The sequence below is a fragment of the Siniperca chuatsi genome, linkage group LG9, assembly GCF_020085105.1.
Source record: "Siniperca chuatsi isolate FFG_IHB_CAS linkage group LG9, ASM2008510v1, whole genome shotgun sequence".
Lineage (NCBI taxonomy): Eukaryota > Metazoa > Chordata > Actinopteri > Centrarchiformes > Sinipercidae > Siniperca > Siniperca chuatsi.
This window is the reverse complement of record NC_058050.1, coordinates 333,652-344,215: the sequence shown is the minus strand read 5'-3', so window position 1 is coordinate 344,215 and position 10,564 is coordinate 333,652. Positions and strand designations below refer to the sequence as shown.

General features: G+C 46.6%; 1 protein-coding gene across 2 annotated transcripts; it reads left to right on the top strand.

Moving 5' to 3' along the window:
* Positions 1-2,152: 2,152 nt before the first annotated feature.
* Positions 2,153-8,751, top strand: prune (prune exopolyphosphatase). Of its 2 annotated transcripts, none has more exons than XM_044206722.1 (9): positions 2,153-2,483; positions 3,675-3,779; positions 3,856-4,058; positions 4,495-4,679; positions 4,771-4,929; positions 5,034-5,125; positions 6,978-7,136; positions 7,323-7,413; positions 7,788-8,751. In XM_044206722.1, the coding sequence occupies exons 1-9, from the start codon at positions 2,445-2,447 to the stop codon at positions 8,033-8,035; spliced, it is 1,281 nt and encodes a 426-aa protein (XP_044062657.1). In that variant the 5' UTR covers positions 2,153-2,444; the 3' UTR covers positions 8,036-8,751. The 2 variants fall into 2 exon arrangements, with proteins under 2 accessions (XP_044062657.1, XP_044062656.1); XM_044206721.1 differs by having other exon boundaries at positions 2,160-2,483; positions 3,672-3,779.
* Positions 8,752-10,564: the final 1,813 nt, after the last annotated feature.

The following is a 10,564-nucleotide window of genomic DNA, read 5'->3' as shown; positions in this document are numbered from 1 at the left end:
CCTGTCTGAATACCTGAGTACTCACATTTTTCATTATTTACATTTTATGAACCAAACAATTAATCTATTAATTGAAAAAATAATCATCAGATTAATTGATAATGAAAATAATCATCAGTTGGTAGCCCTACCTCAGATAAATGCATTTGTGATTAAAGAAATGTCTGAGACTGCAAAAATCTGTTTAAAAAACTGTTGACTTTTTAATGTCATGAAAATAACATTTAATGTGATTTAAAATGAGCAGCTGAGACGTTTTATGGCTGAAAAACAGTGATAGGAATAAGGGAAACTACATTACCCAGAGTTCCATTCTTCAGAGGGTCATGCTGCCTTCAAACACTGAAGGAAATGTGGCATTTTATTTTTACAATTTAAGCACGTGGTCTGATTTATACAGCCGACAACCTATCTGTCGATGTTTTTACTCTTTGACATTAGAATAAAGTCAGAATATTTTGAGAAAAGTCGTAATGGCATGAGTACAAAGCCTAATTTTAAGAAAAAATCTCCAAATATTTTACAAGGAAAAGTCATGATATTACGACAGAAAGTCACAGTATTATGTACTTCTTCTTACAAAATTACAACTTTATTTGTGAAATATTACAACTTTGCCTCATAATAATACGAATTTGCTTTTTAAGTGAAATTATAATTTAATTGTTGAAATACTAAAACGTTTTTTCCTGTTTTTCACTGTCCTGCAATTTACCTGCATAATTCCTGCAGGACTCCTTCACAAATGAAACATATCCCTGAACTATATGACTTTATTTCAAGAGTACCTAGCTGCAGACAAAATGGCGGATTTTTTCCTGTGAAATAGCACACGGCTTAAAAATATATACAAAGTTTATTCATTAGAAATATTTTTAAAAAGCAAATGGACTCTCTTAAAGGCTTTATACAATATTTTAATGCATTCATGTCCCTCTCAATTTGTGGCAGAAAAGGCGAGAAGGCGGCCGTACTGTAAAAAAACACAACTTTATAACTTTATTCACTGATTTCGGTGAAACTAGCACGTTTGTCAGACCACAAATGAGACAAGAATTAGGTTGGAAAAACGATCGTCGCCGCCGTGGGGGAGGGTTTCCGGGGGCCGGGCCTCACTGCTTACTGTACAAAAACACAACTTTATTCACTGATTTTTTTTATTTTTTTTTATGGTGAAAATATTTCCTGGTTTTCCCGCCGATGTCCTTCGGCTGCTTTGCCTCAGCTCTCTGCGATTTACGGAGTTTCCTGATGGACAGATACCATCACCTTAGCTCAGTTAGCCGTGCAGTTAGCGGTCCACTGCCCGACTACGCACGTGCGCAGTGCAGGTGTTCACGCAAAAACGACATGAAGAAGACCAACTTCCGCTGCTGAGATCACGTGACTTCCTGTTAACTGCGGAGGTGCCTCCAGAGACGTTCAGAGAGGAGACGGCTCACCTGAGAGCCATTTCCTGTATCTGTGTCACATGGGTCTCACCACGGCCCCGCCCCTTTAGGAGACTAGCGGCAGGTCCTGAGTCTGTTCGGTCCGATGGGAGAAGTGAACCTGAGCGATTCTTTCACCTCAAAGTCACCAAAGTAAACATCGGACCCGTTTTTCACGGGTCACATATCTTCAGAACATTTTGACACTAAAATGGCGTTTTTCAGACGGACAAATCAGGAGAAAATGAACTTTGATCGAGACCCGTCTCTGTCTCAGCGACATCCTGCAACATCTGCTCTCTAACCGTCGGTCTGCCGACGCCGCTTTCGCACCGGACAAACTTACACGTGACACCATGAATTAAAGGTTAAAACCTAAATAAAACTTGTGTTTCTTTACTTAATAATACTATTATTGTTATTATTATTTAACTGGGGCGAGCCGACCACGCCCACTTAGGAGACAGGAAGTGTGTACGCGGCCTGTAATGGTTCAGGTACAGAGGAAGTCCGCCATTGTGTCTGATCCAGGTCCGCTTCATTTCACTTTTATTTTTCTCGAAATTACAACTTTTTTTATCGAAATATTATCTTTTAAAAAAAAGAATTTGGACTTTATTCTAGAAATCTGACTTTATTTGCCTTCCCGTTGTGTTGTTTCACATACGTTGTTCTGTGAATATGCTTCATTTGCATTTATTTTTATTATAAATGGCGGATCGCTGCATCCTGCCCGCTTTCTCCTGTAAACAGCTTCCGGGTGGCGTTGCCTTCACCGGCAGTGACAACGCGTAATTACGACGTTTAACCTGCACCGTGAAGGCATCCTGACCTTTTACCCAACCGCACCGACAGTCATGCGTTAACGGTAACGTGTGTGACTCACAGCCCGCTGCTCAGTCAGGCGGCTGTCACCGATTACCGGATCCGTTAACCGGTTAGAGGAGCGGCTAGCAAGTTAGCTAGCTGTCAGGGCGGTGGAGTTAGCAGCTAGCAGCTAGTAGCTAGCAGAAGATGGAGGAGTTTCTGTCGAGCTGCCGCCGAGCCGTGCAGGTAACACGCGCACACACATCCATCCATCCGGCGCGTGCGCGTGTTTACCTCCGTAATGTTGGCGTTTGTCAGTTAGCGTTAGCCACAGTTAGCCCGCCAGGCTGTGTTAGCCTGTTAGCTCAGGCAGTTTTAGCGGACTATAAGTTATATATGGAGGATGGACCATAGATACACACAAGGACTGTGTGTGTGAATGTGTTTTTATTTATTTACTTCATATATATATATATATATATATATATATATATTACACCTTATAAAACGTTACAGTCAACATTCGTATGAAGTCTCAACTTCCGGTCAGTTACACGTTTCAAAGTAAACTTCCGGTCAGGGAATGACGTGATAAAATAAACAGAAGGAAAACACAACATGTTTATTGGAAAGGCTTTAAAAAGTCAAATAATTCAGCCAAATACAATAATTAATAAAATGTAATACAGTTATAATATAATTAACCTACATGTATAAATTGTGTCACCACAACATTTGTGAAACACTTTTACGCAGAGGGACAAACCTGTAAGATGAGGCAGGACTTTCATTTTAAATAGGTTTTGCCAAAGATGCTCAGTATGTAATAGAATAAATATATACGAGCCAGTACAACAGTAAATTGGTATTATTGTTCTTCATTGGAGTGAAGTCTCTTCTGAGACACTGAACATTTTGTTGATGATGGTTTTGATCAGACTTGTGGTTTTGGTTGCAGCTCTCAGTGGTGAGTCCTGATCAATAACATCTCAAATTACTTATTATGTTCTGTAAGACGAAACAGATACAAACGTATTAAGAAACTGACAGAATCAGATTCCCTTCAGTTAAAGAGACACATGTTTTACTTTTAAGTGACATTTACCTTCTCATTTTGTGCAACAAACCATTTACCACATTTATGTCCTCAACTTAGGATGTTTGATTGTTTACAGTCTGAAATATCCAGAGACCATTATGGGCCATATTAAACAACTTTTATTTTATTCACAGTCTTTAAAAGAGACATTTTCTCACGTCACTACAGTAATTTCATGATATAAGCCTCCAGTTATTTCATTTATTTAGTTAAAGGTTTGTTTTACATCATGTTTAGTCAGTTTAGTGTCCAGATGAGTTTCTGTGTCTCAGGACTTCAGTTCTTGTGTTACTGGTTTTATTATACGAGGTTTTAAAAAAGAAAATGTCCTCCAGGAGAACACGGATCAGGCAGGTTCAGGGTTCCACGTGGTTCTGGGGAATGAAGCCTGTGACGTGGACTCCATGGTGTGTGCTCTGACCTACGCCTACTTCCTGTCCAAGGTGAGACTCTGACCAATCAGAGCTGGTGTTTGCCACAGAGCTGATCTGTAAGTGAATCTCTCTCTCTCTCTGTCAGACTGTGCAGAGCGAGACGCTCGCTCTCCCTCTGCTGAACGTCCGTCACTCAGACTTTGTGCTGCGTTCAGATAGCGTCTTTCTGCTGCGACAGATCGGTTTGTCTCCAGATCTTCTGCTGTTCAGAGATCAGCTGGACCTGCGAGCGTTGCAGCGAGCCGGCCGCCTGCGGCTGACGCTGGTCGACCACAACGTCCTGCCCAGGTAGCCTCGCCCACCTCACAGCTAGCCACAAACACCAGACAGCTAGCCACACACACCAGACAGCTAGCCACACACACCAGACAGCTAGCCACACACACCAGACAGCTAGCCACAAACACTTGACAGGTAGCCATGACTTCCTGCCCATGTAGCCAAAATGTCCTGCCTAGGTAGCCACACCCACCTAACTATATTACCAGTTAGGTGGGTGTGGCTACCTAGGCAGGACCACCTAACTGGTAGTATTAAACACTCAACAGATAACCACACTCATGTCACGGCTAGCCACAAATACCCGACCAGTCATTTTGTGGCCTCTTGTTAACCACATACTCCTAAACACAGGTAACATGACTACTAACTAGCTAGCCACAGTCTGGTTCCTCAGGATACACCTGTGAGCACACCTGTCTCATCAGCCTGGTCTGTCCTGCAGTTCAGACAGCGACCTGGAGGGGGCAGTGGTGGAGGTGATCGACCATCACCTGCTGGAGAGAGAGCCCTCCCCCTCCTGTCCTGTTACCGTGGAGATGGTGGGATCCTGTGCTACTTTGGTAACAGAACGCATCATCCAGAAAGCTCCGGAAATCCTGGACCAGCAGGTCGCTCAACTGCTCTACGGTAAACACTCGACCACATCTTCACACACCTGAACCAATCAGATGTTTATTAGCTTCTTATTATTATGTGTGTGTGTTGTTGGCGTGTGTAGCGGCGGTGGTGTTGGACTGTGTGAACATGGCTCCCTCAGCAGGTAAAGTGACTCCTAAAGACAGCCAGTATGCTGCAGCGTTGGAGTGTCGTTTCCCCTCTCTGCCACCGAGGGGCGCTCTCTTCCAGACTCTGCAGAACGCCAAGTTTGATGTCTCAGGTCAGTCACAGGAAACTGTGTTTTGAAGTGTTCACTGCGGTACGTGGAAGTAGTGGTGGGCCAAATGGATACAATTCCCAATTATTTGCAGTATTTGTCTTTAGGTCTGAACACAGAACAGATGTTGTTGAAGGACATGAAAGCTGCTTCAGGAAGTTTGAATCTGGCCGTCTCTGTTCTCTACATCAACCTGGAGGTCAGTCAGCACCGCACTCTGTACCGCACTCTGTACCGCACTCTGTACCGCACGCTGTACCGCACTCTGTACCACACTCTGTACTGCACACTGTACCGCACACTGTACCGCACTCTGTACCTCACACTGTACCGCACATTGTACCGCACACTGTACCGCACTCTGTACCGCACTCTGTACCGCACGCTGTACCGCACGCTGTACCGCACACTGTACCGCACATTGTCCCGCACACTGTACCGCACTCTGTACCGCACTCTGTACCGCACTCTGTACTGCACATTGTCCCGCACACTGTACCGCACTCTGTACCGCACTCTGTACCGCACACTGTACCGCACGCTGTACCGCACACTGTACCGCACACTGTACCGCACATTGTCCCGCACACTGTACCGCACGCTGTACCGCACACTGTACCGCACACTGTACCGCACTCTGTACCGCACTCTGTACCGCACTCTGTACCGCACACTGTACCGCACATTGTCCCGCACACTGTACCGCACACTGTACCGCACTCTGTACCGCACACTGTACCGCACTCTGTACCGCACACTGTACCGCACATTGTCCCGCACACTGTACCGCACTCTGTACCGCACACTGTACCGCACTCTGTACCACACTCTGTACCGCACACTGTACCGCACATTGTCCCGCACACTGTACCGCACTCTGTACCGCACTCTGTACCGCACACTGTACCGCACACCGTACCGCACACCGTACCGCACACCGCACACTGTACCGCACGCTGTACCGCACTCTGTACCGCACACCGCACACTGTACCGCACGCTGTACCGCACACTGTACCGCACTCTGTACCGCACACTGTACCGCACACTGCACTCTGTACCGCACGCTGTACCGCGACGCTGTACCGCACACTGTACCGCACTCTGTACCGCACACTGCACTCTGTACCGCACACTGTACCGCACTCTGTACCGCACACCGCACACTGTACCGCACACTGTACCGCACACTGCACTCTGTACCGCACACTGTACCGCACACTGCACTCTGTACCGCACACTGTACCGCACACCGCACACTGTACCGCACACTGCACACTGTACCGCACTCTGTACCGCACACTGCACTCTGTACCGCACACTGTACCGCACTCTGTACCGCACACTGCACTCTGTACCGCACTCTGTACCGCACACTGTACCGCACTCTGTACCGCACACTGCACTCTGTACCGCACACTGCACTCTGTACCGCACACTGCACTCTGTACCGCACTCTGTACCGCACACTGTACCGCACTCTGTACCGCACACTGCACTCTGTACCGCACACTGCACTCTGTACCGCACTCTGTACCGCACACTGTACCGCACACTGTACCGCACACTGCACTCTGTACCGCACACTGCACTCTGTACCGCACACTGTACCGCACTCTGTACCGCACGCTGTACCGCACACTGTACCGCACACTGTACCGCACTCTGTACCGCACACTGTACCGCACTCTGTACCGCACACTGTACCGCACACTGTACCGCACTCTGTACTGAGCTGTTAGTACCTGGGGGCTCCTGACCAATCAGCTGTGAGCTGTAGCTCAGATCAGCTGCAGTGACGTGTGTCTGACAGCAGGTGGAGACAGAGAGCTGCCCTGAACTCTGTCTGACAGGCAGAACTCCCTCCTTCCTTTTGGGGACAAAACGCAAGTCCCCATAATGTAAGTCATTAACTTTGAGGGTGAAGACTTGGTTTAAGGTTTGGGTTCAGGTAAGTCGTGGTTACGGTCAGGGTGAGTCTCCAGGAAATGAATGTAAGTCAGTGTAATGTCCTCTGAAGTGCTGGAAACACGTGTGTGTGTGTGTTTTCAGGACTTCCTGCAGAGGGCGGAGTTGGAGGCGGAGCTCTCAGATTTCTGTCTGAAGTTTGGATTCGACCTGCTGCTGCTGATGACCATCTCCTTCACTGAGAGCAAAGAGCCAATCAGAGAGCTCGCTGTGTTCAGCCACAGCGCCACCTGCAGGGAACAGGTAGGCCTGCAGACACCTGAGCAACACTGTAAAATGATACTACTGTAGTTCCAGATGAAGTACACACTGTTACTACACAACACGCATCCGGCCCTGTAATCACACAGGTGGGCTTTAGATCTCAGTCCGTGATGTTTTATATTAGTTTTGGTTGCCATGACAACTCAAGTGTCCTCCCTCCCCCAGGTGAGCCTCTACTTGGAACAGGCCCGTAACCCCGCCCTCAACCTCTGTCCAATCAGCAGCCCCCATCCTCACATCGCAGCCTATCAGCAAGGTAAACTCCGCCTCCTCTGAAGCTGCAGTCACACCAGGTGAGATTTACCTGCGTGCTGCGGCAACAAGCAGGAGGGACATGAGGTGTCCTCACACTCACCGCAGCCAATCAGCATCTCTGCTTCTCTGTTGCCTGATGATGTCACCTGCAGTTACAGACGAATCGTGCAGCTGTCTCTCTGTCGCCTCTCTGACATCACAGTGACGTCAGAGACGTTTGTGTTGATGTCAGATGAAGATTGACTGTCAGCTTCTGAGTTACATTATCAACAAACGCACGATGCTGTAACCGTGGAGACAGAGAGCACAACACACATTGTAAATAAAGCTTCAGTAATAAAGTGGAATTTAAATATTTTTCATGTTTCTTTAAAGGAAACAATCTGGCGTCTCGTAAGAAGCTCCTCCCCATCATTAAAGACTTCCTGAAGGAGCAGGACGCCGATGGTCGCCTGGGAGACAGTCGCCTGGGAGACGTGGAGGAGGAGGAGGAGTCTCGGGTCCCTCCGACCCCGATGAACAGTCTGGTAGAGGGCTGTCCTCTGGACGACGGCCTGCCGCACATCAGCGCTCAGGACCTGGAGGAGAAGTTCAGCAAGATGGCCGACAGACGAGGTAACTGACCTCTGACCTGTCTGTCTGTCGGAGAGGAAACACCAGATGTGAGGACGATGACGATGAAGGTACCACAGACACGCAGAGGAGGAGGTTTCTGTCACTGAAACGTGGACAGCTTTAGCAGATTTAACATGGTGACGTCACTTCCTGTCAAGTCAAACGTGTCACTGTTTCTGCTGTCGGAGTTTCTGAAGGTTTTATCTGATGAATAAAATCAAAAATCGTCAACAACATCTGAAACGTTCAGAAAACATCTGGAAGAACTTCATCATTCAGACACTCGGAGGAGCAGCTGGAGGTCAGTCCTTCAAAATAAAATGTAAAATACACAGAACTCGTTGGGATCAGCAACAGTGACGTCGCTCTGACACCGAAACCTGTCCAGTGTGACATCACACTCCCATGCTGTGATGTCACTATAGACTCTGTACATCTGTACACCACACGGGGGCGACGGAGCTTGAAATGTTCAAATTGATTAATAGTTTGAAACTGTGAAAAATGATGATTGTCTCCAGATGTCTTTATTTTGTCCACAACGCAGAGATTCAGTTCACTGAGATCAAACGTTTTGATTAGAAAGTTAATTCCGACACACAACAGAGATTTAATGTGAAATCGATGAAACTCCGTGTTGAAGATGAAATGTTTGACCTGAAGATCCGACTGAGGGATGAAACGTCCATTTAAATAAAAGTTGTGGTTTGGAGTCGCAGCTTTAGACCTGCATGTGATGTCACTTCCTGTGCCTGTCTGAGGTCACGATCCACCGAGTCACTTCATCGGGTGTCAACCACAGACTGTATGTAAAGATGGCCGCCGCGTCTCCACTTCCTCCTAAATGAAGCCAAAACATCCCGATACGGGAGCCGCCATCTTGCGCCGGTGACGTCATTTGGAGCCGCGGTATCGAGGCCCCGCCCACACATCCTGCCAATCGCGATTTCATAGCATCAAATAACTAATTAAAGGCGGGTCAGCGACTCTAATCCAGTACACATCTTTTTGTTAATTCAGCGAATCTCTCCTCGCGGTCCGCTAGCTGTGCGTTCAGTGTGAGCGCTGAAACCCTCCGGTGTTCGTACTCAGCCCCGGCTCTGCGAACGGGAAACACAGAGAGGCTCGGACCGAGCCGCACAGCGCTGTTCCAGCCAAGATGTGTGTGTCAGGTGACGTTAAACGACCTGCCCGCAAACATTCAGCTGACTCTCTAGTTTAAGATCTGCTGCTGTTGTGATGTTAGCTTTAGCAGCAGGAGAGTTGTGAGCGTCGCTGTCTGGAGCTGCTGTGCTCGTCCTCTCTGGCTGTTAGCTTAGCAGCAGCTACTGTAGCGACTGTTTGCTAACCCACAGCCTAACTAAGCTAACACACAGCCTAGCTAACGTTAGTGACATTATTGCTGTGCCGCTGTTCGCTCTGTGTCGTGGTGTTTGTCGTGTACTGGATTTCTCCAGAATCGCGTTCCCCACCTTTAAAAACAAACGTATCAGAGAAACGAACACCTGAACAAACATCAGCGTGACGAGAGCGAGCTAAACTGACAGAAACCATCTTTGGGGAAAATGTTTTTGACGTGCTTCGAGTTTTTAGTTTCCCATCCGCTAACATGGAGGGGGCGGGGCTTATGACCTGTACTGCAGCCCGCCACCAGGGGGCGGTCCAGACGTTCTGGCTTCACTTTTAGGGAGCTGACGTGTCGTCCATCTTTACGTACAGTCTGCGATCTCAACATGTCAGACTGACAGACTCTCTGCTCTGATTTCACTTTAATAAAACACTTCCTGTTAATGTTTCACAATAAGTCTTTCAGGGAAGAGACTGAACCACTGGAGAGATTTTATTGTGAAACAGGAAGTGATGTGTTTGCAGCAACAGGAAGCAACAAGAGGAACAGATGAGTTTGCTTTCTTTGGTATTGGGTTTTTACAGCTGATCTGTTGTCTGCAGGCGCTGCAGCAGCTCAGCCGTTAAACACATCCCGCTGACCTTTGACCCCAAAACACCCCAAACTGCATCATTGTGTTTCTAACATTAATAACAAATCATGACGAATTATTTTCACATTTTACAACCTGTTTTAAACTGTTAGCAGTTCATTGAATCTTTTTAGCAACAAAACACATTTTCACAAAATGAAAAAATACTAAATAATAATAATAATAATAATTACCAATAAAATCAGCTGTTTTGTGTTTAAACATCAAAGTTCAGCTGATGAAACAAAGTTTTCTGTTTGAAAACTGCAGAAACTTCCAGTTGATTAGTTTGTTCTTCAGATAAAAGTGTGAAGTTACAGGAAAGGTCAGAGGTCAGAGGTCACCACCGACTCCTGCATTTATTGTGTTTGTAAATAATTAAAGGAACAGTTCACCTTCATTGAACGCTTTACATCATCTTTAAAATCAGAACGTAGTGTTGAGAACAACTTAATTATTAATTATTATATAATTATTAATGGGAAAATGAGACACGATGATTTCTGACAAACTAATTCAGTGTCACTGTTTCGACTTATTAGTCCGTCTGCACACTTA

Excerpts from the sequence above, each read along its gene's own strand:
- prune (XM_044206721.1), top strand. The coding sequence starts at position 2,445 with ATGGAGGAGTTTCTGTCGAGCTGCCGCCGAGCCGTGCAG. Across the intron at positions 4,930-5,033 it reads CGCCAAGTTTGATGTCTCAG|GTCTGAACACAGAACAGATG; the intron begins GTCAGTCACAGG and ends ATTTGTCTTTAG. Across the intron at positions 7,414-7,787 it reads CATCGCAGCCTATCAGCAAG|GAAACAATCTGGCGTCTCGT; the intron begins GTAAACTCCGCC and ends GTTTCTTTAAAG.